This window comes from Oscarella lobularis, chromosome 8 (assembly GCF_947507565.1).
Source record: "Oscarella lobularis chromosome 8, ooOscLobu1.1, whole genome shotgun sequence".
Lineage (NCBI taxonomy): Eukaryota > Metazoa > Porifera > Homoscleromorpha > Homosclerophorida > Oscarellidae > Oscarella > Oscarella lobularis.
In genome coordinates, this window is record NC_089182.1 from 203,193 (window position 1) to 229,049 (window position 25,857).

The 25,857-nt window shown below is 47.6% G+C and overlaps 10 protein-coding genes across 12 annotated transcripts; 7 read left to right on the forward strand and 3 right to left on the reverse strand.

The window, feature by feature from the left end:
* Positions 1-11: 11 nt before the first annotated feature.
* On the reverse strand, positions 12-4,815 carry LOC136189901 (catenin beta-1-like). 3 transcript variants are annotated; one of them, XM_065977946.1, is made up of 17 exons: positions 4,710-4,815; positions 4,349-4,467; positions 4,256-4,290; positions 4,131-4,192; positions 3,487-3,566; positions 3,186-3,429; positions 2,715-3,125; positions 2,480-2,539; positions 2,325-2,419; positions 2,020-2,267; positions 1,724-1,951; positions 1,289-1,669; positions 1,113-1,232; positions 905-1,055; positions 726-853; positions 547-667; positions 12-496 (listed from the first exon to the last, which is right to left on the reverse strand). In XM_065977946.1, exons 2-17 carry the CDS (start codon positions 4,362-4,364, stop codon positions 243-245), a joined length of 2,634 nt encoding a protein of 877 aa, XP_065834018.1. In that variant the 5' UTR covers positions 4,365-4,467; positions 4,710-4,815; the 3' UTR covers positions 12-242. The 3 variants fall into 3 exon arrangements, with proteins under 3 accessions (XP_065834018.1, XP_065834019.1, XP_065834017.1); XM_065977947.1 differs by lacking the exon at positions 4,710-4,815 and having other exon boundaries at positions 4,349-4,699; XM_065977945.1 differs by lacking the exons at positions 4,131-4,192; positions 4,256-4,290; positions 4,349-4,467; positions 4,710-4,815 and adding an exon at positions 3,684-3,833.
* On the forward strand, positions 3,517-5,916 carry LOC136189923 (peroxisomal membrane protein 11B-like). The gene is made up of 3 exons (XM_065977974.1): positions 3,517-5,139; positions 5,206-5,339; positions 5,391-5,916. The coding sequence occupies exons 1-3, from the start codon at positions 5,075-5,077 to the stop codon at positions 5,837-5,839; spliced, it is 648 nt and encodes a 215-aa protein (XP_065834046.1). The 5' UTR covers positions 3,517-5,074; the 3' UTR covers positions 5,840-5,916.
* LOC136189911 (islet cell autoantigen 1-like protein) lies at positions 5,746-7,922 on the reverse strand. The gene is made up of 6 exons (XM_065977960.1): positions 7,840-7,922; positions 7,484-7,792; positions 7,363-7,435; positions 7,185-7,308; positions 6,937-7,135; positions 5,746-6,885 (listed from the first exon to the last, which is right to left on the reverse strand). The coding sequence occupies exons 2-6, from the start codon at positions 7,733-7,735 to the stop codon at positions 5,905-5,907; spliced, it is 1,629 nt and encodes a 542-aa protein (XP_065834032.1). The 5' UTR covers positions 7,736-7,792; positions 7,840-7,922; the 3' UTR covers positions 5,746-5,904.
* On the forward strand, positions 7,922-8,765 carry LOC136189925 (mitochondrial fission 1 protein-like). Its single transcript, XM_065977976.1, has 5 exons — positions 7,922-7,961; positions 8,012-8,083; positions 8,137-8,269; positions 8,319-8,501; positions 8,555-8,765. Exons 2-5 carry the CDS (start codon positions 8,039-8,041, stop codon positions 8,644-8,646), a joined length of 453 nt encoding a protein of 150 aa, XP_065834048.1. The 5' UTR covers positions 7,922-7,961; positions 8,012-8,038; the 3' UTR covers positions 8,647-8,765.
* LOC136189909 (protein PALS2-like) lies at positions 8,644-11,740 on the reverse strand. Its single transcript, XM_065977954.1, has 16 exons — positions 11,509-11,740; positions 11,306-11,424; positions 11,151-11,246; positions 11,006-11,095; positions 10,761-10,955; positions 10,548-10,700; positions 10,425-10,496; positions 10,238-10,369; positions 10,123-10,190; positions 10,006-10,067; positions 9,890-9,955; positions 9,760-9,840; positions 9,622-9,702; positions 9,366-9,568; positions 9,178-9,303; positions 8,644-9,123 (listed from the first exon to the last, which is right to left on the reverse strand). Exons 1-16 carry the CDS (start codon positions 11,582-11,584, stop codon positions 8,947-8,949), a joined length of 1,797 nt encoding a protein of 598 aa, XP_065834026.1. The 5' UTR covers positions 11,585-11,740; the 3' UTR covers positions 8,644-8,946.
* A 388-nt stretch (positions 11,741-12,128) lies between these two features.
* Positions 12,129-14,838, forward strand: LOC136189905 (uncharacterized). The gene has a single exon (XM_065977951.1). The coding sequence runs from the start codon at positions 12,314-12,316 to the stop codon at positions 14,774-14,776; it is 2,463 nt and encodes an 820-aa protein (XP_065834023.1). The 5' UTR covers positions 12,129-12,313; the 3' UTR covers positions 14,777-14,838.
* Positions 14,839-14,903: 65 nt separating this feature from the next.
* Positions 14,904-17,615, forward strand: LOC136189902 (uncharacterized). Its single transcript, XM_065977948.1, has one exon. It carries the CDS (start codon positions 14,937-14,939, stop codon positions 17,613-17,615), a length of 2,679 nt encoding a protein of 892 aa, XP_065834020.1. The 5' UTR covers positions 14,904-14,936.
* A 2-nt stretch (positions 17,616-17,617) lies between these two features.
* Positions 17,618-20,432, forward strand: LOC136189903 (uncharacterized). Its single transcript, XM_065977949.1, has one exon. It carries the CDS (start codon positions 17,650-17,652, stop codon positions 20,317-20,319), a length of 2,670 nt encoding a protein of 889 aa, XP_065834021.1. The 5' UTR covers positions 17,618-17,649; the 3' UTR covers positions 20,320-20,432.
* Positions 20,424-22,871, forward strand: LOC136190029 (uncharacterized). The gene has a single exon (XM_065978105.1). The coding sequence runs from the start codon at positions 20,424-20,426 to the stop codon at positions 22,869-22,871; it is 2,448 nt and encodes an 815-aa protein (XP_065834177.1).
* Positions 22,872-22,880: 9 nt separating this feature from the next.
* LOC136189904 (uncharacterized) lies at positions 22,881-25,856 on the forward strand. Its single transcript, XM_065977950.1, has one exon. The coding sequence runs from the start codon at positions 22,989-22,991 to the stop codon at positions 25,650-25,652; it is 2,664 nt and encodes an 887-aa protein (XP_065834022.1). The 5' UTR covers positions 22,881-22,988; the 3' UTR covers positions 25,653-25,856.
* Position 25,857: the final 1 nt, after the last annotated feature.

Below are 25,857 nucleotides of genomic sequence, written 5' to 3' on the forward strand. Positions count from 1 at the left end.
GAGTACGCACGTGAGTTCCAAGAACATTCGCTAATTCATTTAAAATCTTTAAGAAGAACTCTTCTAGTGTCGCTAAACTAACGATAAAATGAAACAGTTTCGATTTTCCTCGCTAATTAAAAAAAGAGACAAAACGTGACGTCACACAACATAGAACATTTTCCACTCACATTCCTACGGGGCACACCACTTACTCTACCCCTCTCTAGAACTTAAAACGTATATGTAACACTTATAAAAGTCTAGAGGTCAGTGTCAAAATATTGCTGGGGTCCGTCTGTTTGCATAGCGAGAGGGAAACCACCCGATTGGCCCACCATTCCATCATACGATAAATCAGGTTGGGGCTGCTGCTGTTGATAAGACGCTTGAGGAATCATAGGCTGTTGTTGCTGATAACTGGGATTGAATCCCCCTGGAACCTGTGGCCCCACGCCTCCACCACTCATTTGTCTCGCAACAGCGGCGTGATGAGCTGCGGCAGCGGCAGCGGCAGCTAAGAAAACCAATAAAATTTAGTACAAAATCAATCATTATAAAAACTACCTTGGGGTGGTTGCTGTTGTTGTTGTTGTTGTTGCATGTGCTGCATTCCCTGGTAACCTCCTGGGCGTGCGATCAACTGCTGTTGCAGTTGCTGTCTCAAAGGCCTCGAGAACGTATCCGTCTTTTTAGAGACGAAAACGTTCATAAACCAATACCTACGCGTCTATAATAAGAATTACCTCTGACCACTGTCCGCCTGCTGAGTCAGTTCGAGCCAGAGTTGACGTCAATTCGACAGATAATCTCGTTCTGTAATCCTGGCTCTTATCCTCGGACATCCGGAAGAGTGCAGCAGCGGCGTACGTTGCTAAGCAAAACAATTAGACAATCAGTTTAATTTCGTTTGCTGATTATTTACCGATTCCTTCGTTTCTTGACTGTAGCAATTCGGTCAAAGGCGCCGCCGCGTTCTCCGCTTCAATCGCCTCCGCGTATTCTTTCTCAAAAGCCATCTCACATAGGGCCCCAGACGCAACGCGAACAACGTTCTCATGAGACGAGTAAAGCAACTACGAAGAGGGGCTATATAGAGACGCCAGATCTCCCTCCCCAACTACTTTACGTACTTGTACAAATAACGGAATGCACGCTAATCCATGTATGACAGCTCGATTTGCAGGATCTCTGGCGAGAATGTGCAACGCACCAACACATCCTTCGACAATCTCCTCCATAGCAACTCCATCCTTCACACACACAAAAAAAATAGATGAGTTAATTCTATTTGTCTACTTTTACGTACCACTCTTGCTGGTTTCGTATCGGGTCCGAGAGACAGTTGGCGCTGTACGATCTGATGAGCATTAGACAGCAATTGACAGAGACGATGAATTCCACCGTTCTCTCTTATCGGAGTGTGATTATGCGGAGAGAGCGCCAGATTGCGAATCAGACCAATCACGGCCTTGAGAAGAGGCCACTTGGACGGCGGATCAAGAATCTTAACAATGATAGGAATTCCGTATTGAAGACGAATCGTATTCTGAGCCATTTCCGCTTCCGGATGTCGACTGGTAAGATGCCGCAGCGCACACACAGCCGGCTCCGCAATCTCGTCATGATCACCAGCCTGAGAACATATGCGAAGCAAAGCCTCAATCCCACCACACTGACAAACAACAACCTAAGAAGAAAAAACAATATAAAGACACACTATACATAAGACTTTTATATTTACTTTATTCTGAAGGTTGTTGCAGGTGAGATTGGAGAGAATTCCAACGGCACACGTCACGGACGCCACGTCATTAATCGACAACATCTGTATGAGAATTTGAAGCAATTGTTGCTGATTCTGAAGGTGACTCGCGGCGTCGGACAAATTTCTCAAACACCACAGGCAATTCTGTACGAGACGCGATGACCGACCCGTCAAATGAGCCGTCAGGGCTGCGAGACCTCCAGCCTAAAAATACACCACCAATCGATTATTCAAAAAAAAGAGGAAATCAAATATATATTATTTATATTTACGTCGACTATGGCTTGCTTGTTCATTGGGCAAACGGAAAGGACCTTGAGAAGACGGCTCGTCGTCCATAGCAACTTTTCATACGTAAACGTTTTCATGATTCGAACGAGTTCCGCTGGACCCCCGCAGCCCAGAATACTCAGCTTGCTCTCTTGACTCCCATACGCCAATATGTGAAGGCAATCCACGGTGATGGCTAAAAATTTCGGATTTCCTCTCGACAAAAGCGAAACCATTTTCTGAAGCCCCCCTTAAAAATAAATAATAATAGAGTGAGTTTTTATTTATTTATTTATTTATTTATTACCAGCGATGCGGAGTGACATTTTGCTTCCGTCTTGATGTAGCAACAAATTGTGCAAAGTGGTTATTGCATAAAAGAGAACGTTCTCGACGGGCGAACTGGATAAAGAGACCCCATATAGCTTCTCCCTCCCCCAAATTGGAATCTCCTTTGCATACCCAAGAAGACGAACAAGAGCTGGAATTCCACCCGCTTTGTACATAGAAGACAGTCCTTGTCTAAATGAGGCAATGCAAATGATTAAGGCAATTTTGAATATAAAAGACGCCCTCTATAAACACCAAATTACGAGCCCAATCCACGTTCACCACAAAGGAAATTAAATAATGAAACCGGACAAATCTTACGCGCCGCAAATCGAATCATTTTCTCATACCCAATACGATTAATTACCTGTGATGGGATAAATTGTGAAGAGTTCCGCTAATCGATCTCATGGCATCGGGTTCATTCGTCGTTCCAAGAACGTGAACCAATCCGCCAATCAGCGCCGGATTTCCAATAATCGCGTGTCGACTCGCCTCCCTTTTCGACAGTTCGTGCACAATCAAAGCGGCGTGGTTCACGACAGACGGATCTCCGTCGCCTAGCAACCGCGTTGCCTCGGGGATAACACGCCCCGCCAAATCAGCATCATCTTGATAGTTGATAATACTCATCACGGCGTTCCGAAGCATCGCGGACGGTTCCGCTAGACGCTGCATGCTGCTCGGCTCCGCGGGGGTGCCGGGAATGCTGACGCTGCTCATTCGGCTCATGGGATCATCCTGAATGGGTTCGCTGTACATGCCATGGGGAGGATGACTATAAAGTCGATATAAATGTATGTAGATTGACCGCCAGATATAATATGTAGTCAAATACCTCAGTCCTCCTCCTCCTCCTCTTGATGATGCGGAGGGCGGTCGTTTCGGTTGTCGCCAGTCGCTTACGCCGCTGTGATTGGATGGCGGCGGAGGTGGATCGTCTTCTGTGTCTGACTGAATTCCTGACTGAATGCCAGACGGAGCGCCAGATGGAACGCCGCTTGTTGCAATTCCTGATGCAATTCCCGAATCGGGTGGCGGTCTTCCGGGCGAACCGAGCAATTCCAGCAACTCGCCCATTCCTGGTATACAACAAAACCCTTGCCAATGACATCACCATCAAAAAACGACGTATGTACCAGTCGACGGGTCGAAGCCGAGTTCACCGCCACCACCAGTCATGGGGTCAGAGAAGCCGCCGCCACCACCACTCTGTTGCCTATAAAGAAAAACAAAGGAAACAATGAGCGGCTGCTGTAGCGCCTTGGGAGTCCGTTTGCCAATGATACATGTATCAGTCTCGACTACTGTACTGCTGTACTACAGTACTACGGACCCTTGGCAGTTGGGAGGCGATGACGTATCGGTCATGTCGAGGATCATATCCAAAACGGATTGATGATGAAGGGAGTCGTTTAACGCGTTAGCGCCGCCTAATACCATGACTCTAGCGATTGCGGGGAGCACGTCGAATGAGCGAAGCGACTCGCGATCGCTTGGATATAAACGGATGCGACGGGACGCCGACCCCGCCCGCGACAGCCAATTAAGCTCGACCGCCGAATCCATAGCAAAGAAATGATTCCTTGCGAGTCAAAGAAAGGACGAAGATTGCCGCGCGATCGCGACTCGAGCGCGTCGCTAATAACGCGCTAATCGACGCTCTCCGCGAGCCCGATTCAATAAGTCGTCTCAGGACCGCCAAAGACGATCAAAGGGGAAGATCGCGCGCGAGGGGAGCGAGCGAGTGCGCAAAGCGAGAGAAAAAAAAGCGCGTCGTCACCTGTTCAGAGGAGAGGGCAAGTAAGGCGATTGTTGGCCGCCGCCGCCGCCGAACTGCATCGCCTAAAGGCGCGACATGTACCCCAATCGATCGTCGGATGTCGTCGCTTTTTTTTTTTCGCTTACCGGATCGCCGCCGTAATATTGATGTTGCGATTGGGCTGCTTGTCGGGGAAACAATGAAAAATGGATAAATCGTTCGCCGATCGAGGGGCCTACCCTGTTGAGCTGTCATGTTTTGGTATGAAAATACGAGCAACAATTCACACGGGAAAGATGGAGATGGCGAGGACCCTCGGGCCGAGATCGAATTTTCTTCTTTTCTCGTCCTACGTCAACTGGGGAGACGCGCGAGAGAGAGAGGGTTGAGATTGCGATTGAAATGGGTGGGACGCGTGCGCGAGGCGACGATCCGAAGGCGTATTTTGTCGTTCGGTCGCGCGCCCGTTTGTCATTCCCAGTCCAAACATGGCCCTTTATCATATGTTTCTCTTCGAACAATGGTCTTTGTCGATCGGGGGACCCACGGGAAATCGTTTTCGGGGTGTCGAGAGTGCTAGAGTACCGCGGGGATGCTCACCGCCGTTCAAAAATACGGTCTCAGGAGACGCACGACCAAAAGTTCCTGCCCTTGACGAAATACAGTCGGGGATCGATCGCGAGGCGATCTCGTGACCACGCTTTGAGGAGATTAATTATGCGTCGGCTCTTCTCATTGGTTTGCTCCGCCCACGTGGTCGCCCGCCAGGAAATACAATGACGTATATCGACGTGACACTCCTGATGACTTCGTTGCCCGAGCGCTCGTCCTCTTGGAAGTAGAACTTTGAGATGACCGCAGCGAGCCCAAAATCAATGCAAATTGCATGAAAATTCCTTAGCCACACGCGCGGTGAGCAATAACTGTATTGAAATCAATTCGCGGTTCCTCCTCCGTTTCGCCGAATGGATACCGCAAAGGACTGCATCGCGTTCCTGCAATTGACAGCAGGTCGAGATAAAGTTTACAGGTCAGCGGTTGCTATATTCGTCCAACCGCAGCTCGATAATTCATAAAACGGCTCTTTTTCACTCAGAACGCTCCAATACCTAAGCAGATTGCTGCTACGAGTGCGGTTCAATAATGATGATGACGATGATGATGGCGGCACCAGTCTTGCTTCCCTATTTCTTCAAGCATTCGAGTCTCATATGACGATCTCGAGAAAACGTGCGTAAAATGAGATAGTGTTCTAATTAATTCACCTTTTTACCTTGCCAGTTTTTCGTCTTTTCAATGTTTTCGAGTTCGCAATTAGAGCATTGGAAGCGCGACAAAACCCGGACGTCGTTGTGTCAGCATTGGAAACGTGTTCTCTACTATTAAAATCGCTTTGGATGGTTTTCGATCACGTCATTTGGCTTTCCAAAGCCCTTCACATTCCTTTCGATGCAGAATCCATGGCAAGGAAATCCAATTGGACGTGGCTACTTGCACTCATTCTATGCGTTGTGCAAGACATTTACAAAATCAAAATCAGAAAAACGCAACAGTCCTACTGGGATCTGATAAGAGATACGTGCGACTTGCTCATTCCCGTTGGAAATCTACGCCTGATTGGCTGGCACGACCGCGGTTCGGCTGGCTTGTTCGGTGTCATATCTTCGCTCATGAGAGCGAGCGAAATCTGGACGAAAGAAATTAGAACAAGAAAAACAAGAAGATACTAAACTAATAATGCACATGTACTGAAAGACTTCCTATGAGGGGATGCATGTATCAGAGAATTAGATATCTAGCACTTTGAGCTGTTTTCTTCACCGTCCCCTTCGCCGTCTCCCGCACCGCCGCCACCTCCTGATTCCAATTCATCGTGATTGGCAAAGGGATCCAGTTCAGCAAATCGATTGAACCACGCAGACATTGGCATTGGACTCTTCTTCTTCTGCTTCCTTTGTCTGTCTGCCGTCTCCTGCTCTTCCTTTGCAATCCTTCCTTCCTCCTCTTGACGTGACACCGCTTCTTGTGATTGGTTCGGTTTCAAACAGGGCGAAAGGTCCAATGATTCGAAATCAGTCACGTCCAAATCTAATAAATCTGACGGCATTACCAAATCCCCTTTACCTTTAGCCAAATTCTCTAGAAAATCATCCTTGGATTGCCGTGGAGGTGACTTCAGCTTTTGAGTCATTAATTTCAGTTCGTTTTCCCACGTCTCGTCGTTCTCTTCTTCTTCTTCTCCTCCTCTTTTCTCCTCGCCACCTTTGTCTTCGTTTGTGTAATTCGGCCAATCCAGTCGTCTCAATTCTTCCATTATAAATTTCTGCTCTTCACTCTGCGGCTCTCCCTCCTCTTCCTCGCCGTTATCATCGTCTCTTTTTCTCAAATCGAATTCTCCCTTTTCCTCCTCCTCCTCTTCCTCCTCCTCCTCCTCATATTTCTCTTCATCATCCTCCACTTTGCCTTCCGATTGCTCAACATTTGCAGACCCAAAAAGATCTGAATCCCAATCTTCCGCCTGCTCCGACGCTTCCCCTTCCTTCACCACATCTTTCAATAATCGATACTGATGATGATGATATGATTGGGACCAATCCAGCAGCTCTTTGAAACGCTGCTCAGATTCGCCAAAGCTCACGCTTAGAGACTGGTAATAAGGATTAAGAGATTTTGACAGCAAGTTGCAATGACTAGCGCTTAGCACTTCAATTTTCTCACAGACATCCACTTTTAAACGATCAAATCGTCGCTTCGCCTCTTTCACAGCTTTCTGGGCCTAATAAAAATAAAAAAATTCATGTCAGAATTGCAGTTTTCTTCCTCTTACGTCGCGATATTTTTGCAGCAATTTCTGATCTTCTGGATCCAGATTTTTCGACGCGTCTTTGAGCCACAGCAATCCGCCGCGATATTCTCTTCTCAGCTTTTCCATTTGATCGGTGGTCGACTTGGCGTCGGCTAAAGCGCGACGACAAAACGTCTCCATCTCGTCGTGAAGACGAGTCAAAGGAGTCACGCACTTTATCCTGAAAAATTTATAATTATATTAATTAATTCCTTTGATCTGTTTCGCACCTTTCGTCGCTGTCTCCTTCAAAAACTTTGGAAAGATTGAGCATTGATTTACCAGCACGAGATTCGTCTTGATTTCCTTCAGCGTGAAGAAAATCAGCGAGTTCCTGTTCACGATCTGACGTATCTGAAATAAACGCCTCCTCTATCCCACGTACAAAAGAAAACGTTGTGTTCTAACCAGTGAGTTTCTTCCTATATGCAGAACAGATTCTAGTCAGACGATCCGATGTCGCCTGAATTGATTTCATGTGCTAAGAAAAAAAAAATTAAATAAAATTCAAACTTTTTTTCCCTCTTGCCTCGAGTCTTAGATCGAGTTGCGCGTCTCCGGCGACGACGTATTCGTCTTGCCTCTTGCCTCGCTTTTCGATCCACGACTGTTTGGTTTTCCAGTACTTTTTCTTGACTTTGGCGCTTAGTGATGGACTTCCTGTGCGTTCCCTTCCCCTGTAATAACGATGGCCGCCTTCTTCGGTCAAATCGACGTCTGGAACGCGTCGATAGCCCGATCCTGTTTGGAGAAAAGACGACGACGAAGACGACGACGCCATTGGAAGCGGTAGAGGAATAGAAAGAGCGGGCGCACTTCTCCCCCACTCTTCGAAGACCTTCTGAGGTTATTAAGCAACGCAGCGCTTGCTCATGTATCGCTTACTGAAGCAAGACCTTCGAAAAATGTAGCCAGGCAGCGAGAAAGCGGCCTCAAAGAGAAGTATACGTGTTATTATCCGGGCTTCCGTGAATCCAGCTCGCGATCGGCTGTTTTACCTCTAGGAAGTAAGAATTGCGAGTCTTTCGCCGCAGAGAGGTCTTATCATTGCGTACAGGTTCGTTTCGCTAAAGAGAAGCATCGAATGGAAAGCATTCTAAAGGAAACGATACCTCTGGACGACTTGAAAGTACGGTAGCGCCTCCAGAGAAACCACTCCTACGGTCAACACATCCTTTTTAGAACTTTGAGCGTCAATTCGTGCAGGAACGTCGTAAAGGCAAAGTGAAAGACTCGACGCAATTCAGCTACGCTTGGGCTCTCACTCGCAGCCAATACAAAGACGACATCCATAAGGGAATCGGGCTTCTAGAAAGTCAGTACAGTAAAACACAATACGACTCCCCTTCTATCCTATATCCTAGACCTTTGCACGACGAACAAAGGAACAGATCAAAGAGATTATCTTTTTTATATTGCTGTCGCCTATTATCGCCTGGAAGAATATTCCAAAGCGTTACCGTACGTCCAGAGAATTCTCTCGACGGAACCGAACAACCAGCAAGCGCAAGAACTGGAAAGAATCATCAAAAGAAAAATTCACCGAGGTACGTTTGCATCTCGTTTTGACGTCACTTGCCCATGAAATTTTCTCTTGTAGAGGGTCTCATGGGATTGGCCGTTGTCGGAGGCGGGGTCGCTGTTGCCGCGGCAGCCGCTGTTGGCGCTCTAATCGCACTTGCAAGAAAATGAAACATTCAACTAGATAATTAGTTTAGGAAAAGCCTTTTTTAAGAGTGCAACAATAACAAAATAGAAATTTGCCCCTTGTACGGACACGAATGAAGACGGACACAAATACAACGAAGGAAGAAGAAGTGAAAGAAGATCATCCGGACGTGAAAAAAAAACCCCAACTACACAATAAAGGTCAAGGGTCCAAGGTAAATGAAAAAGATAAGAAAAGAGAGGAAAAATTGTGCAGGGTGACGCTCAGCAAGATGCGTGGCTAGAGGTAATCTAATCTAATGAACGGGGGAGATGGAACTTTTTTTAGTAGACCCAGCTGACTGGAACCCATTGTTGTTCTTTGTCCAGCTTCTCCAGGGCCCCTTCTAGCAGCGCAAACGTGTCGTCGAGATTGTCGTTGACCAATTTCAAATCGAAATAGCTCTCGTAATCTCTTTCGAGATGTCGAGACTCTTCGATCGTCTTGGACAGTTCTCTCTCCTATACGAGACGAGACTATATAGAGGAATCCCCCAAGCCAAGGGGCTCACTCACCGTCGGCGGCTTTCCCGATTGATCAGGACTGCAGGCTCGACGTAATTCGCGTAGTTTAGCGGCTCCGGGAGCGGCGACGAATACGACATAGGGTTTGAACTCAGCCGTTCGCAAATACTTCAGAGCCTTGAGAAAGAAGAAAAAAATTAGAAACAATGTGCAGGTGACGCGTCTTTTTTATATTATACCAATGGACTGACGTCCAAAACGCAGATCTTTCCGTTCTGAATAACCCCTTTAACGGAATCTACCTTCGTTCCATACACTTCATCATCGTATTCGCCGTATTCGATGAACTTGTGATTCAGTATGCCGCTTTCCATTTCCGAACGCGATACAAACCAATAGATTCCCCCATTCGTTTCCCCGCTCTTCATCGCGCGACTGGTATCTAAAAAAACCCCCTAAGATGATTTTAATAAATAAATATCTATGTATCCTCACGTGGTACTGTCGTTCCAAATTTATCCCCATGCGACGCCATGAGTCGTTTCTTCAAACTTCGTCGGCCCACTCCCTGAGCTCCTGTAATAAATAAATACCCAATCAATATTAATTACTTAACAAGTACATTGCATTTGCCTAATAAGACGACCACTTTGCGTTGGCCTGGAGGAACTTGAGTCACCTCTTCATAAATCACCAATTCGTGTTTATCAAATTCTAGAAATAAAGTTATAGCGATGAAAAATCACGTGGTTTTCAAATGTACCGTGATTTCGAGAAGACGTGTACATAAGCCGGCGTTTTTCCTTTCGTTTCGCAAAAGGAAGACAACCTGAGACATCCCCATACAAGTCAATCCATCCCCTCATATAAAATTATTACCTGATCTTGATGAGGAATCATAGTCGCCGGACACGCCAGCGTCCGCAATACTCACCCTTCGCCTAAAGAAAAACAGTAAAAATACGTAGACAAACATTTTCCGTTGAACGTTTGAACCTCTCTTCGAACATTTGACCGGGAATGAGCCCAATTTTGCCACTTCTACTCGCAGCAACGTGATCAGCCTGAGATTTAAATCGAAAGTGAAAAAAAAAACGTATCGCGGTCCGACCTGCCACCAATTGGATTCCGATTTATCAAGAATTCTAAGCACGTCTCTTTTCTTGAAGGGAAGACCGGCGTCGATACTCGGAATGGATTTATAATCTTTGGGAGTAAAATCGAAGTGAGCTCTAACGAAAAGCTAAAACAAAATTAATAATTAATAATTAATAATTCTATCCGTATGGAGTTGCTACCTCAGAAGTCGTTTCCTTATCGTCTACGTCAGCTGCCTCGATTTTGAGCATAATACTGCCTTCAGCTTCAGCCTAGAATCGCTCCCATTGGATACGGAACTAGAGTCACTTCTCCCCTCTAACCAATTTCGCTTTCATGTTTATGGGTTTTCCTTCAAAGGAATTGACGGACAGAATGACGTCACCCGCGTGAAGGAGACCCTGTTTGTCGACCGAGCCTCCTTTTATTACTCTTGTGATTTTCAACTGGTTATCTTCGATTGTCAGGGTAATTCCCTTTTTTTAATTAATTAAAATGAGTCGAAAAATGTTATTGTGATGCTGGGAAATGCTTACCAATGGCTCGTTTCGTTTCTTGTGAATTCCGACGATTTTAATCAGAGGAAACATATCGATATCTCCGTTTTCTATTGACGTTTGACCAGCGGCGTTTTCCCCTTCGGGAAAAGAAGAAGAGTCAAGACGACGAAGACTGTCTAATTCAATTTCAAATCGTTCGTCTACGACGTCATCATAGGCAGCCAATAAATTCTATAGCTCAAAATCAAAATAATGAATTTTCCCTCTTGGTTATAGTTTACTTTCAAATGGGACTCGTTCAACAAACGAGCCAAGGCTTCTTCCTCCCCTCCTCCCCTAACTCCATCATTCTTATCAAAAGAAGACAGCAACTAGACAAATTAATCAATTACGAATAGGGAGGGATTTTTTCTCCGTTTTTCTCACTTCCTCTGCTTGATCAGATGACGATCTCTCGTCCTCCTTCACATTTCTTCTCACTTCCACCCCAATAGTCCCGTGTTCCATCAGTTTATCGTAAGTCTTAAAAAACGACTCCCATTCCATGCGCATTTCATTACGACTTCTCCTGTGTACTGTACCTGTAATAGAAACTCCATCTCCGGATTCTCGAAAACGCGCTGAAGAAAGGGCATATCGAAATCGACGTTCTCTCCTCTTCCGCCGGCCCGTTTTATCGCCTTGAGCATGTCTTCTACGGCTACAAAACGCGATCGTAGAACCGAATCGAAAACAAAGGGGCCCCCCCGCTGAGTCCCCGCCGGCGACAGCGTGGAGAGCGCACCTTGAGGCGCGCCGCTCGTCGCGGCGTTGCCATCGTCGAAAGCGGCGTCGTCTTGGCGCGTCGTGTCGTCCTGCATCGCGTGACTGTCGCGAGAGGCGTTGCAGGATTAGAGGAAGAGAAGAACCGGTTCTGCAAGCGAGGCGGACGTAGGTGAAGAGAGAACTGGCTTCGCTCGTCGCTTCGAGGGACGAGAATAGGAATGGAATGCCGTTCGTTAGTCCCACGACGTTGGTGATATTAAAAGACAAACAGGACGGGCTTTGGCTGCATCAGTGCATGCGCGTTGTCATCACACCCACGTTTTTTTTATCGATCCAGCGGCAAACATCTCCATCGAAAAATAATTCTCCAGATGGCTCTGCCGAACGCTTACCTCTTCATCCACAAACAGATACATGTAATTAATTAATTATTTGATTTGGCTTACTGTACTGTAGTGTACTAGTAGTAGAGGTACTGGACACAACTTAGCACGAATTTTGTTTTTCAAAACCTGTAAATGAATAGAGTTATGTACTCGCGGCGTGTGGTATTCTTCAGACCCACGCGTCTCGCGGCGAGAGGAACGCACCCTCGAGTCCGGGAATCTGCATAAATCATTTTCTCTTTGCCAATGATTGTTCTGTTTTGCTTTGCTTTGGCACTTTCGAGCACTGCGTATGCTCGCCCGTCTAAACTTTTGTCGTCACCCCAGTCCAACGGAGCAGACAATTGCCTGGGAAAGACAACATTTCGACTGGGCGTACTCCTCCCATCTATCGTAATCGCAGACGAAGAGCTAAATCAACCCGTAGCTGCCGTAGAAATGGCGGCCAATCAAATCAACGCCGACGAAACGCTATTACCAAACGCCTGCATCGAGATCGTCGCCAACGATACAAGCGACGGACTGTGGGAAACAATGGAGGCTGCGCTATGGCAAATCAACGCCGCCAAAGTCGACGCTATTATTGGTCCGGCAGAAGGCTCGACGACTCAAGTCGTCTCACCAATCGCCGCCGAAGCCGGCGTTCCACTTCTAACTCCATCCGCCGTCAGTTTCGACACAGACACGTCGATTCTACTTCACCCGACCTTTTTTCGCGTCTCTCCCTACGATCTCTACCTCGAACAAGTCGTTCAGGAGACGCTGGGCGAATTTACGTGGACCAAAGTGGCCGTTATTGTGACGCGCGACAATTATAGAGCGCAAGCGATCGCCAATACATTCACCGGCGACGAAAGCAGGATCGACGTCGCCGCTTTCGTCTATCTGCACGAGCCACACAACGAATTAGACGCGACGGAAATTCAACAATTGCGTCGTCTGAAGGACGCCGACGTGTCGATATTTGTCGTCGCCGTCGCCGGCAGCGAATTGAATCTCGTTCTCAGCGTCGCTGCCGAAGCTGGGCTAATGGACGTCGGTTACGCGTGGATCGTTGTCTGGTGCAATTACGGTACTGACGTATTCGACGAGAGAACGATGAACGGGATTCTTTGCATACGACAGCGAGTGGATTCAAACGTTACGACGGCTTTGTGGGAGAAGTTTGCTTCGCAGCCCTTCTCCGGAATTGGATACAGTCCCTGGCTTGATTCCGTTCATGCCTATGATGCGACGATGGCCGTCGCTCAGGTCATAAATGACGTGCAAAGCATGTCGCCCAGGCAACAGCTGTCCGATTCGCTTGATTTTCGTCCGCTTCCGTCACCGTATGCGCATTCTGTTCTTCGGCAATTGCGTCAGGGTAACTTTACAGGGATGTCGGGATCATTTGATTTTTCTGCTCAACAGGCATCAACGTATGACATTTTAAATTATAATGATGGAGAAATGCTTTCTGTCGCTACGTGGACGCAGAACGATCGATTCAATTCGATGGATAACGTGACTATTCGCTGGCCTGGCAACACGACAGTCGTTCCAACTGGCTTCTCAGTTCAGTCTGACTCCGTTATTAATGCCCTTATACCAATGTCGTGGCCATTTACAGGTTTACGGCATAAGACGACGGGTGAAAACTGCGAACACTTACCTCCGGAAAATCAAACTGACTGCACCTTTCAGGGCGTGGCAATTGAGCTAATGAAAAAAATAGCAGATAGCGAGACAATCAAAGCTAAGATTAAATATCATCTCTGGAGACAGGGCTGGACGGACATGGTAAAAGTCATAGGGAACGATAGCACACCTTACGACATGGCCATTGGCAGTGTAACTGTAACAGAAGAACGAGCCTCGTACGCCGTTTTCACGCGCAGCATTTACACCAGCGGTATACGAATCTTGACGGCACGACCTCAGACAATATCGCCGGGACTAGCGGAATTCTTCAAGCCCTTTGAATGGGCCGTCTGGCTATTGATTGTCGTTGCTCTGCTGGTATGTGCCGTTGTGATCATGTATCTTGATCCGAGTGCCGTTGTGAGCGAACCGCCGAAGGTTTACAACGAAATGAGTCGAGCGAAACGACTGTTTCACTCGTGGGTGGACAGCACCTATTTTTCATTTGCGACCTTTTTCTTCGTTCAGCAGCAGGAGAACGTTAACAACATCTTCGCTCGAATACTCCTTGTGATGCTCTGTTTTTTCGTTCTCATCATCGTGGGAGCCTACACTGCCAATATGGCCGCTTTTCTGACGAATCGGCCGCATATGACGGAGATGATAACCGACTACAAAGATCTCATTGGTCGAAGTGTAATAGCCCGAAAAGGAACAGCAAGCGTTCCCTATGTCCAAGAGGAATTGAATCTGGGAGGAAATCTTACGTTAGTTCGAACAGGCGACGAAGCCGTCGAGCTCTTAAAAAGCAACAAAGGAGACGCTTACATATCGGATACTCCCCACGTTCTCGGTCTCGCAGCAGGAGACTGTGACGTCATTGTCGTTGGAAGCCAAGAGCAGCAGCAATTCTACGCATTTCCTACGAAAACGAATTTTCGATTCCGGGAGCAAATAAACAAGGAAATCGCAGCTGCGATCGACGAAGAGTTTGTTACGAATACGCTGCAGAAAGTTCTAAATAATCAATGTCCTCCTGTCGAAGAGGACTCCGAATCTCACACCGATCCCATAAGTATCCGAGACGTTGCCGGTCTTTTCGTCGTATCCGCAGTTGCGGCGTCGCTTTTTGTCTTTTTCAAAGCTGTCTACCACGTTGGCGTACGATCGAGACGCAGCAAAGCGGAAAATTTTAACATTTACTTTTCGGAACCAGAATATGCTGACGTTCCTGGCGGAGAACCTATCAGCAATGGAACTTATTCAAAATCTATGGTGTAAATGACTGAAATCGATATTTTCTCATATAGGAGCCTTTAGGCTTATTCATATATGGATATGTATGCTTAGTGCAGCACGTGAGCTTCAGTAAACACGCTCAACACCGAGGCAAAGTGCACATAATTTCACGTCACATCGTCGCCCTGAAGGCAGCAGAAATATGCAGAGATACAGGCGTGGTGCGTTGTCTCCTCTGACAATGTTCGCTGCCCTCTGTTATTTCGGCTTGAACTTTCTCGCCTCGGGCAGCGAGATCGCCCTGCGAATCGGAGTGCTCCTCCCATCGATCACATCTAAAAATGCAACTCTAAATCAGCCCCTGAAAGCTATTCAGCTGGCTGTCGAACACGTCAATGCGGATCCTTCGATGCTGCCAGGCGTTTCACTTGAAATCGTTTGTAATGAAACGGATGGAAGTCATTGGCAGCTCGTCGAAGAAACTTTCTGGCAGGTCAACACGGCGAAAGTTGTTGCGGTCATTGGGCCGTCCGATGGAGCTGCTGTTCGCGTTATTTCGCCCATTCTCGGGCAGGCAGCACTCCCACTTCTGACCCCATCTGCCGTCAGTTTTAGTGAAACAACTGCTATTGAGTTGAGCTCGGCTTTCTTCCGAGTTTCTCCCGATGATACGCTTATTGGAAGGGCTGTTTTGGCTCTAGCTAGTCGATTTAGTTGGACTCGAGTAGCAATTATTTACGTCAATGACGATTACGCTATTGCAATTCTGCGCCAAGCTGCCTTGGCCGTCCACTCGTACCAGTTAGAAATTGTCGCTTCTGTGGCATTGCCCGAGCCGCACAACGAACTCGACGTCGAAAGCATCAGGTCAATTCGGCAGCTGAAAGACACCGGAGCGAATATTTTTATTGTGGCTGTTACTGGAAGCGAAATACGACTCGTCTTAGACGTCGCATTCGAAGCGGGAATCTTGCGTCCTGGTTCGGGATGGATTGTCGCTCGTTGCAACTACGGTACCGACGTTCTTGACGTCGAAACGATGAGCGGAGTCGTTTGCATTCGTCAAAGTGTAGCTAAGGGTACGGAAACATTGTGGAACATGATGAATGCATCCTCGTCTGCAGACTCTGAAATAGGAAGGAGTCCTTGGACGGACTCTGTACACGCCTACGACGCGGTGATGGCTATTGCTCAAGCCTTGAATCAGTCGCTCGTAAACACAAGTGTTGATGATGTCTTTCCTCAGCTATTGACTGGAAAGGACTCGGTTCAGTTTCAGCCTTATCCCAGCAAATTAGCCGGACGATTTCTAAAGGAATTGGAGTATAGCACCTTTCGAGGAATTTCCGGACAGTTTTCACTTTCCGATCAAGTTCAAGCCGATCGGTACGAATTTTTAAATTTCATACACGGCGATCTTGTTCCGTTTGCCACGTGGGAAGCACTAAGAGGATTCGAATTCTTTTCGAACCACGAGGAAATTCGATGGCCGGGTAATATCGTCACTCCTCCGAACAGTCCACCAACAGGAGTGCACGTTAATAGCGTGATCAACGCTCTTGTTCCTTTGTCGTGGCCATTCACGGCGCTTATTAATCCGGAAACGAATGAGAGCTGTCTCCACTGGAGCCGAGAAGATCAAGCCAAATGCATATTCGACGGTGTCGCGATTCGGCTCATAAACAAAATTGCCAACAGCGAGACATTAAAAGTGCAACTAAACTACACTCTTTGGACTGGTCCTTGGACTGATCTCGTGAAGACAGTGGGGCAGAAAGACAGCCCATACGATATCGCTGTTGGAAGTATAACCGTCACAAGCGAAAGGTCTGCGTATGCCGTTTTCACAAAAGGATTTTATGACACTGGTATTCGAATACTCACAAAGCGGCACGATGGAAGCGACCGGGGCTTTTTTGAATTTTTTAGGCCGTTTCAAACGCTTGTTTGGGTTCTGATTGCCCTGTCGACTGTTGTTGCCTCTTTTGTGATCATGTACTTGGATCCACAAGGAATCGCAAGTGAAACGCCCAAGGTGTATAACGAACTTGGGCCCTGGAAAAAATTCTTTCACTTGTGGGTTGACGGAACGTATTTTGCTTTTGGCACCTTCTTTGGCGCTCAACACCAAGATCATGTCAACAACATATTCGCTCGCATCTTCATCGTGGTTCTTTGCCTATTTGTCCTTATAATTGTCGGCGCTTATACGGCAAATATGGCTGCCTTTCTGACAAATCGACAACAGCACGACATCATAGACGATTTCAAAGACCTGATAGGTCAACGTATAGCTTGCAGGAACGGAACGGCAAGCTGCTCATTTATTCAAACTGATCTAGGGCTTCACGACACGATTACAAGTGTTCTAACTGGCGACGAAGCAGTGGCTCTCCTAGAAGCGGGCTCAGTTGACGCATATGTTTCAGACGCTCCACATTTGATGGGCGTAGCTGCAGACAACTGCGGCGTGAACGTATTGGTTGGAGCTCAAGAGCAAGAACAGGTCTACGCATTTCCAACGAAGGAAGGATTCCCGTTGCTTCACCAAATTAATACCGAAATAACAAAAGCCACGGAAGATGATTACGTTTCCACTCAGCTAAAGGGTATTTTAGACAGCAGATGCCCGCCCTTTAGCCTTCACGAGGAAGCTCAAAGCATTAGTATTCGAGACGTCAGCGGCCTGTTTCTTTTATCGGCTGCTGTCGCCCTATTCTTCATATTTTGCAAAATTTTTTATCATTTTCTTGTGCGAGTCAGGCATCAAGCTGAAACTCTGACAATTTATTACGTAGGGGACGACGAAAAGGAACCCCGAATTGATGCCGGAGAATACAGAAGAAGAGACGACATGGAAGAGGAAAGTAGTTATCTCTAATAAGGACGACGAGCCTAATTCTTATACCTACTGTATGTGGGAGACCACTCTTGATATTAAAGGCAACTCCTCCAATACGTCTGGCATCATGATCGTCTTTCTCATCCTTGCTTGTTTCTATGTAGTCGACTCCAGTTCCCCCACTGTGCGACCCATTCGCACAGTTCGCATAGGAGTACTCATACCGCCAGTCAAAGCGATGAACCAGCCACTAAAAGCGGTCCAGCTGGCGGTCAAGGAAATCAATGACGACCCGTCTATCCTACCGAACTATCGGCTCGATGTGGTGCACAATAACACGGGATACGATCGATGGGAGACAATGCAGGCGGCGTTATGGCAACTGAATGTTGCTCGAGTAGCTGGTATAATTGGAGGCTCTGACGCATCGGCCGTCAAACTTCTATCGCCACTTCTAAAGAAGGCTAAAGTACCGCTTTTATCCCCGTCAGCTGTCGATTACGAGCTGAGTTCAGAAGACTTGTATCCGACGTTCTTTCGGATATGTCCGAACGATAGAGATCTGGCACTGGCTCTGCACGATTTTCTCTATCAGTATGCGTGGAGACGCGTTGCCGTCATTCACTCTGACGATGATTACGGAAGAAATGGCGTGCGAAAAACAATCGAGTTGGCGAGAACGTTTGGCTACAGCATCATTGGTGCCGTTTTCCTGAAGAGGTCGGGCAGCGATACAATATCTCAGGACGAAATTGAACAGATCCGTCAACTGGCCTCTACGCAAGCCCGAATTTTCGTTGTCGTCGTGCCGGGATATCAGGTCAATGTCGTCTTAGAAACGGCAAGCAATGCCGGTTTGCTAAGCAAAGGAACGGCCTGGATCGTGCTCCGATGTAATTCTGGTACTGATCTTCTCAGTCCGGCGTCTATGGCCGGAATCATCTGCGTCACTCAGCACATTGAGCCCGACACAATGGAAACGTTTGGGAAGAAAATGAAAACTGTTGACTCAGCAGAGAAGAATCCGTGGTTGGAGTCTATTTACGCGTACGAAGCGACGAAAATATTGGCTCAGTCACTGCACCGCGTTCTGACGAGTGACGCGCTACTTGGTTATCCCTCCGGTGAACAGTCGTACATTCCTATCGAACGACCGTATGGAAATAATCTGATAGAACAATTAGTAACAGGAATTTTTGAGGACGTCACTGCTTCCACAACGTTCACTCTGTTCGATCGTGGCCTTAATACTACTTCCTCAGGCTACGACTTCACCTTCTATAAAAATGGTACGCTGATTAAATTTGGCGACTGGACGACTGTTCATTTGCTGAGGTTCAATAGCGAAGCGGAACACATATCGTGGCCTGGAGGTCAGTTGGTCGTTCCTCAAGACACGCCGAAAGAAAATGAGAAAAACGTCTTCAACGTACTCGTGCCTATTTCCTGGCCATTCACAGGACTCATTGATCCCAAAACAAATGAAACCTGCGAAGCAAGTAATTGGAAAAACTGCCAATTCGCCGGCGTTGCTATAGAGCTCTTGAAGCGCATTGCAGCAAGCAGCAAACTGAAGTTGCAACTGAACCTGACACTATGGACAGGCTCGTGGACGGAGATGGTTCGCATCGTCGGAAACGAGTCGACTCCGTACGACATGGCTTGCGGAAGTGTCACGGTGACGAGCGAGCGACTCCAATTGGCTCGCTTTACGCATTCCTTCTACGACTCGGGTCTACGATTTGCCGTCAAGCGACCAACAGAGAATAAAAAGGATTATTTTGCTTTCTTTGAGCCCTTTGGATGGTCCGTGTGGCTCGTCCTCGTCGTCGCATTTATTTTCTCTGCTGTCGTTCTAATGTACCTTGATCCGGAAGCCGTCAGTACGGACTCGACGCGAGCGTTTCCAAAGCAAGAAATTTCTGATCTGAGTCGCAAATTGCACAATTGGGCCGACGCCATGTACTTCAGCTTTTGCACGGCGTTCTACGTTCACAAAGCCGAGGATGTCACGAAAATTTTCGGTCACATTTTCGTGTTTACGCTCAGTTTTTTCGTTTTCATTGTCACCGCCGCGTACACTGCTAATATGGCCGCTTTCCTGACGTCTCGCGGCTACGTGACGGCAACCCTGGCAACGTACAAGGAACTCGTAGACGATTACGTGGGCTGTCGAAATGGAACTTCAAATTGGAATTTTGTTAAGACGGAACTAAATCTAGGGCGACATCTTGTTCCCGTCTCCGGGCCAGAAGAGGCTGCGGAGCTACTGAAAGCCGGAAAAATTGCCGCCTACGTTGCCGACACTCCTCACGTGCTCGGAATGGAAGCGCGCGACTGCGACATCATCGTCATGGGGAGGCAAGAGCAAGAGCAAGTGTACGCTTTTCCAACGAAGCGAACGCTTCCTGTCAGCACGCTAGTGGATCGAGAAATTGCCGATGCCATTCGCGAGGATTTCGTTATCGAGTCGTTGAATCGGATACTCGATAATAAATGTCCTGTTGTCTCGCTTCAAGGTCAGCAGGACACAATTACGATCAGCGACATGGGCGGTCTTTTTATTTTGTCGAGTGCCGTCGCCGTCGCTGCTATAATTGCCAAGGGATTGGCCTATGTCAAGCGAAAGGCAAAAGACAAAATATGGCAGAGTTACGTTCGCCAGAACGAGAGTGATGTTAAGGATTTGATCGATGGAACTATAGGAACCTACAGGAGACTTCTTGAAACTGAGGATACCTAGTCCCATACGTTGTTTCTAGTCTACCTATGACTTCCTTTCACTTTCGCGTTTTTCCTTCCGATTAAGTAATAGCAGCGTTAGTTTGTATTGCCATTTTGACAGTCATGTCCAACCTGAAAGGCTCTCCCTTCTACTTGGGACTCTTCAGCGCAATTCTCCTAAGCGTAAAAGCGGAAAAACCGAGTGTTGACTTGGGAATTCTCCTACCAACCAGTCCGATGTTATACCAACCGATTCGCGCTGTTCAACAAGCCGTGGCCGCGTTCAATCAGAACCCAAACGCACCATTTGGTATCCACCTCGTCATCAACGACACAGGCACCTCTACTTGGAACCTGATCGAGGCAACTCTATGGCAAATAAACGTAGTGCAAGTCGTGGCGATTTTAGGAGCCACCGACTTGCTATCAGCCGAACTCGTATCGACCCTAGCGAAGAACCGGTCAGTCGCTTTAGTGTCGCCGTCGGCAGAAACGTCTAAACGTATACCCGAACTGCATCCGACCTTTTTCCGCGTTTCCCCGAACAATCTGAACCTTGTGCACACCGTCGACAGTCTCCTAAATCATTTCGACTGGTTTCGACTTGCCGTCATTCACTCCGACGCCGACTACGCGCCGACGAATGTTCGATCGACAGTGCGAAAGGCGAGAACTCGTGGATACGATGTCGTGACCTCTCTCTTTCTCTCGTCGACTCGTGACAGTTTGACAGAAAGCGAAATCAATGCGTTACGAAACTGCAATGCAACGATTTACGTCGTCGCCTGTCTAGCGGAACAAGTCAATATGGTACTGTCTGCGGCCAGTAGGCACGGTTTGCTGACAAAGGGAACGGTTTGGATTGTAGTCTACTGCAGCTACGGCGACGATTTTCTCGACGAGGACACCATGTCCGGAATCATATGCATTCGACAAAAACTGCCGTACTCGAAGAAAGCTTTGGAAATGAACGTGCTGCAGACGGAAGCGGCGGTTTATGCTCACGACGCTCTGCAAGCCGTCGTGCAAGCTCTAAAGAACGTTCCAGTCGGACGCGAAACAATTTCTGTTCTACGATCCAAGCTCATTCAAGAATTGCGGAACATTACGGTGGATGGGTTGTCGGGAAAGTTTCGACTCGACGATTGGGAAAGAAAAGCCGAGTACGAGGTATTGAACTATCGCAATGGTAGGCTAGTGCCCTTTGCAAGCTGGTCGCGCAGTCGTCACGAGTTGGTCTTCACAAGTGAAGAGAACAACATGATTTGGCCCGGCGGACAAAAAAGTCGACCGTTTGACAAAGTCCTGCAGACGACCTATAACCGTACTATACAGGCGCTCGTTCCTTTATCGTGGCCGTTCACGGCATTTATCGACTCCCAAACGGGCGAAAATTGCACGGAACGCACGAATCAGAATAACTGCAAGTTCGTCGGAATAGCAATCGATTTTATGGAACGAATTCAAGATCGAGCGTTTCCGGGAGCAAAACTGAATTACACGTTGTGGAGAGGCGAGTCGTGGGACGAATTGTGCCGCGTTGTCGGGAACGTAAGCACGCCTTGGGATTTAGCGGTCGGAAGTGTTACAATCAATACACGCAGGGCAGCTTCAGCAAGCTTTAGTCGAGCTTATTACGATTCTAGTCTGCGGATGCTTATTAGACGGCCTCATAAAGTTGTGCCTGGTTACGGAGAAATATTCAGGCCATTTAAGTGGAATGTATGGCTGGTCGTTTTTGCTGTCATTTTGCTATTGGTCACGCCAGCTCTATATTACTTAGACGGTAAGGCCGTTGCGTCTGAATCGGCGAGAAGGAGAAAATATAACGGCAAATGGGACACCCGCTTCCACGATGCAGCACACGCTATTTACTTTGTCTTTTGCTTGTGCTTTGCCGTTCACGAAGCGGGAAATGTTACTAGAGTGATTGCACGGTTTTATACAGTAATTATAAGCTGGACGTGCCTGATTCTCATAAGTTCTTATACGGCGAATCTAGCCGTATTCCTAATGGATCGTGGTTTACATGATCATGCTGTCAAGGACTACAAGCAGCTGCTCAGTAGCCGAGTGGGATGTCGCAAGGGAACGGCAAATTGGAACTATGTTAGAGACGAACTAAATTTGGGAAAAAATCTGGTTATGGTTCAAAGCGGAGAAAGGGCAACTCAGTTACTCCGTTCAGGAAATATCGACACATTTATTGGAGATTCTCCTCATGTTATGGGCGCGGCGGCGAAAGACTGCGATTTCGTCGTCGTTGGACCCAAAGCTCAGTTGCAGCAGTACGCGTTTCCGATGAAACCGAACTCGCCGTACTTGTTCAGAATCAACAGGGAAATCGTTCGAGCAGGCCTCGACGACAAAGCCATAAATTTGTACCTCGAACGGAATGCAAATCGCATTTGTCCTCCCCTACAATCGTCGGACGACCTTAGGTCGTACACAGTGGAAGACGTAAAAGGTCTAATTGTGCTCGCAGTGGCCACGGCTGGAGTCGTTTTGTTGTCAAAGTTTCTCATTGTCGTCAAGACACGAGTGAAGGTTTTGACGAAGATGCAGACTTAGCTTAGTAGCCCAAGGCAAACGTGGACCTTTGCATAATAAAGTTAGCCCTCATCCCTCGCACGAGGGGGATGCTGAGAACAATCCCTCCCGAGACGACTGGGGCATATATACGGTGGGATGTTGTTTGCGCTGCATGCCCTCTTCGCACTCTGCTTGTCTGCAGTCTCCGCTGCCAATACGCGCGCACCTCGCTTCGTCAGAGCTGCCGCTACCTTTAGGATAGGTCTTTCATTGCCGCCTATTAGAGTAGGCGGTACCTTGTTAGACCAGCCCTTTCGGGCAGTTCAGCTCGCCGTCGACGAAATGAACGCAGCAGCGCTTCTGCCCGGCGGTGTGCGAATGGAATTGTTTGCAAATGAGACTACGACTGACTGGGATGCATTGACGGCAACACTCTTTCACGTCAACGAAGCAAAGGTCACGGCAATCATCGGTGCCGTCGACGCCGCCTCGGCGAAACTGACATCATTCGTGACGCAGAATAGATCTGTTTCTATCGTTTCGCCGTCAGGTTTGGAGTACGAGCAACGGCTCGCAAAGCTGTATCCAGGTTTTTTTCGCGTCAGTCCCAGCGATGTCGACGCCGCTCGCGTCGTCCAATATCTCCTAGAACATTTCGGTTGGTCTCGAGTTGGAGTTATACATTCTGGCGACGATGTGGGACTCAAAGGAATTAAGGCAGCACTAAGTTTGACTCCGAATACTGAAATTACCATCGTCGGATCTGTGCACCTCACCGAGCCACATGATAGGGATCTCACCGATAGAGAAAGGGCAGAGATACGACGTTTGGGTGCGGAAGGTGTCAAGATATTTGTACTTTCGGTGAGGGGAACAGAAACAAACGCTGTTCTCGAATTCGCTCACAAGGAAGGCCTCTTGGCCCAATCGCAAGCATGGATTGTCGTCAATTGTAATTACGGCACGGATATGTTCGACCCAATCACAATGAACGGCATTATTTGCGTTCGACACGAGCTTTCACAAAGCGACGAGCTAAAGAACCTCGAATCGAAACTGCAATCATATAAGGGCAAGGAAAAGAGTTTGTGGCTAAACTCCATATACGCTTATGACGCAGCCAACGCAATAGGACAAGCTGCTCGAGACGTTATGGCTGAGGGTGGACCGAAACTCCCACTCGCATCCCTTCGATCTCTTCTTCTTCGGAGACTATCATCTTTGAATTTTACTGGTGTGACCGGATCATTTCAACTGAATAATGCAGCGCGACGTGGGGTCTACGAAGTGGTTAACTATAGGGAGGGCAAAATGGTCCCTTTCGGAACGTGGGACGTGGACCGCATTGTTTTCAAAGAACACGAACTGTCGATGATGAGATGGCCTGGCAACGGAACTGCCACCCCCGTCGATGTCAGCACTGCGGGAAAGTCAAAAATTGTCGTCCAAGCACTCGTTCCAATATCGTGGCCCTTTACAGATTTCGTTGATTCTGCAACGGGAGAATCGTGTGTGAGTCGTAGAGATCACACAGGTTGCCATTTCACAGGAGTGGCAGTGAAAACAATAGAAAAGGTCGCAGAAAGTCCAAGAATTAATTTTGATCTAAACTACACCCTCTGGACTGAAAGTTGGCTGGATGCTGTCAAAATTGCCGGTAATCTAAGCAGCCCGTACGACATGGTGGTCGGCAGCGTCACCATAACCAGCGAAAGAGCTCAATACGCCACTTTCAGTCGTGATTACTACGACACCGGACTGAGAATGCTCGTACGTCGACCCAGAAACGCGAAAGCAAGCTACTTCGAATTCTTTGAACCATTTGAAAGAATGGTTTGGTTAGTATTTCTCCTAAGCCTTTTGAGCGCCGCACCAGTGCTCTACTACCTCGACCCAAAAGGAGTCGACAGTCAGTCACTAAGAGGACATCCAAATCCGAGCAGAAAAAATATTAAATTGCATCAGATTTCTGACGCAACGAACGTGGCCTTGACTCATCTATTCGCCGTTCATCGAGCGGAAAACTTCAAGAAATGGCTCGGTCGAATCTACAGCGCCGTTCTCAGTTTCACGTGTCTGGTTATGATCGGTGCCTACACCGCAAACATGGCCGCTTTTCTGACACAGCGTCAGAACAGCGATAAATTTATAAGTACATACAAAGAACTCGTCGGAAGCCGAGTCGGTTGCCGCTACGGTACATCCAACTGGGACTACGTCGAAAACGAACTCAATTTAGCTCAGAATCTCGTTCCGGTTCTGGATGCCCAGGACGCACAGGACAAACTAAGGAAAGGTGATATCGTCGCCTATATCGCCGATTCGCCCCACGTCATAGGAATAGCGGCGAAAGATTGCGATTTTATTGTCGTCGGTTCGACGGTGCAAGATCAGCGATACGGTTTTCCAATGAGAAAGAATTTTCCCTACATAAGTGCTATTAATCGGGAACTGAGTCATCTTCTAGACACGGAGTTTATGGTGAAAACGCTCGAGGAAACGCTCAATAGTTCATGTTCGACTACAGTAAGACAGAATGATAGGAAATCGATTGGAATTGAAGATGTGAAAGGACTCTTCGTCTTGACATCGGGAGTTGCTCTGGTGGCGCTTATATACAAAGGCAGTTGGATCATTCATGCGCGCATCGGTCGCAAAAGAGGGAAAAGACAAAATAAGGTTGATGCAAGTGGAAGTCTGTGTGGAAAAAGGTATCGAAAGCTTTCTGATGGCGAATATGGAAATGGAAAACCGAAAGGTGCCTTTGATGACGACAGCAGTGAAAGGAATGAGAGAAGTGACTTACGTGAGAAGGAGTGAGGCCCCACGCGAAGATCCCAATATGGGGCCCCCGTTCGTTGTACGACTTCAATTTCGCTTCCCGTACCGTTAAAACGCTTTGTGTGTACGGCAATGCCGACGACGATATGCTCTTACTAAAAGAAATCGAAAAAGAAGACCACGTGTAAAGAAAACGCGTTTTGTCGACTCTTTGCGGATGCCATGAGACAAAAAACGAATGCTG

Excerpts from the sequence above, each read along its gene's own strand:
- LOC136189923 (XM_065977974.1), top strand. The coding sequence starts at position 5,075 with ATGGATACCGCAAAGGACTGCATCGCGTTCCTGCAATTGACAGCAGGT. Across the intron at positions 5,140-5,205 it reads GGTCGAGATAAAGTTTACAG|AACGCTCCAATACCTAAGCA; the intron begins GTCAGCGGTTGC and ends TTTTTCACTCAG. Across the intron at positions 5,340-5,390 it reads TATGACGATCTCGAGAAAAC|TTTTTCGTCTTTTCAATGTT; the intron begins GTGCGTAAAATG and ends TTACCTTGCCAG.
- LOC136189902 (XM_065977948.1), top strand. The coding sequence starts at position 14,937 with ATGCAGAGATACAGGCGTGGTGCGTTGTCTCCTCTGACAATGTTCGCT.
- LOC136189909 (XM_065977954.1), bottom strand. The coding sequence starts at position 11,584 with ATGCAGGACGACACGACGCGCCAAGACGACGCCGCTTTCGACGATGGC. Across the intron at positions 11,425-11,508 it reads GACGAGCGGCGCGCCTCAAG|CCGTAGAAGACATGCTCAAG; the intron begins GTGCGCTCTCCA and ends CGCGTTTTGTAG. Across the intron at positions 9,569-9,621 it reads ATTTGGAACGACAGTACCAC|ATACCAGTCGCGCGATGAAG; the intron begins GTGAGGATACAT and ends GGGTTTTTTTAG.
- LOC136189901 (XM_065977946.1), bottom strand. Across the intron at positions 1,056-1,112 it reads GCATTCCGTTATTTGTACAA|TTGCTTTACTCGTCTCATGA; the intron begins GTACGTAAAGTA and ends CCCTCTTCGTAG. Across the intron at positions 497-546 it reads ACAACAGCAACCACCCCAAG|CTGCCGCTGCCGCTGCCGCA; the intron begins GTAGTTTTTATA and ends TGGTTTTCTTAG.
- LOC136189905 (XM_065977951.1), top strand. The coding sequence starts at position 12,314 with ATGGCGGCCAATCAAATCAACGCCGACGAAACGCTATTACCAAACGCC.
- LOC136190029 (XM_065978105.1), top strand. The coding sequence starts at position 20,424 with ATGTCCAACCTGAAAGGCTCTCCCTTCTACTTGGGACTCTTCAGCGCA.
- LOC136189911 (XM_065977960.1), bottom strand. The coding sequence starts at position 7,735 with ATGGCGTCGTCGTCTTCGTCGTCGTCTTTTCTCCAAACAGGATCGGGC. Across the intron at positions 7,436-7,483 it reads AACTCGATCTAAGACTCGAG|CACATGAAATCAATTCAGGC; the intron begins GCAAGAGGGAAA and ends TTTTTTTCTTAG. Across the intron at positions 7,136-7,184 it reads GAAGGAGACAGCGACGAAAG|GATAAAGTGCGTGACTCCTT; the intron begins GTGCGAAACAGA and ends TAAATTTTTCAG.
- LOC136189903 (XM_065977949.1), top strand. The coding sequence starts at position 17,650 with ATGTGGGAGACCACTCTTGATATTAAAGGCAACTCCTCCAATACGTCT.
- LOC136189925 (XM_065977976.1), top strand. The coding sequence starts at position 8,039 with ATGGAAAGCATTCTAAAGGAAACGATACCTCTGGACGACTTGAAA. Across the intron at positions 8,084-8,136 it reads TACCTCTGGACGACTTGAAA|AACTTTGAGCGTCAATTCGT; the intron begins GTACGGTAGCGC and ends CATCCTTTTTAG. Across the intron at positions 8,502-8,554 it reads CAAAAGAAAAATTCACCGAG|AGGGTCTCATGGGATTGGCC; the intron begins GTACGTTTGCAT and ends TTTCTCTTGTAG.
- LOC136189904 (XM_065977950.1), top strand. The coding sequence starts at position 22,989 with ATGTTGTTTGCGCTGCATGCCCTCTTCGCACTCTGCTTGTCTGCAGTC.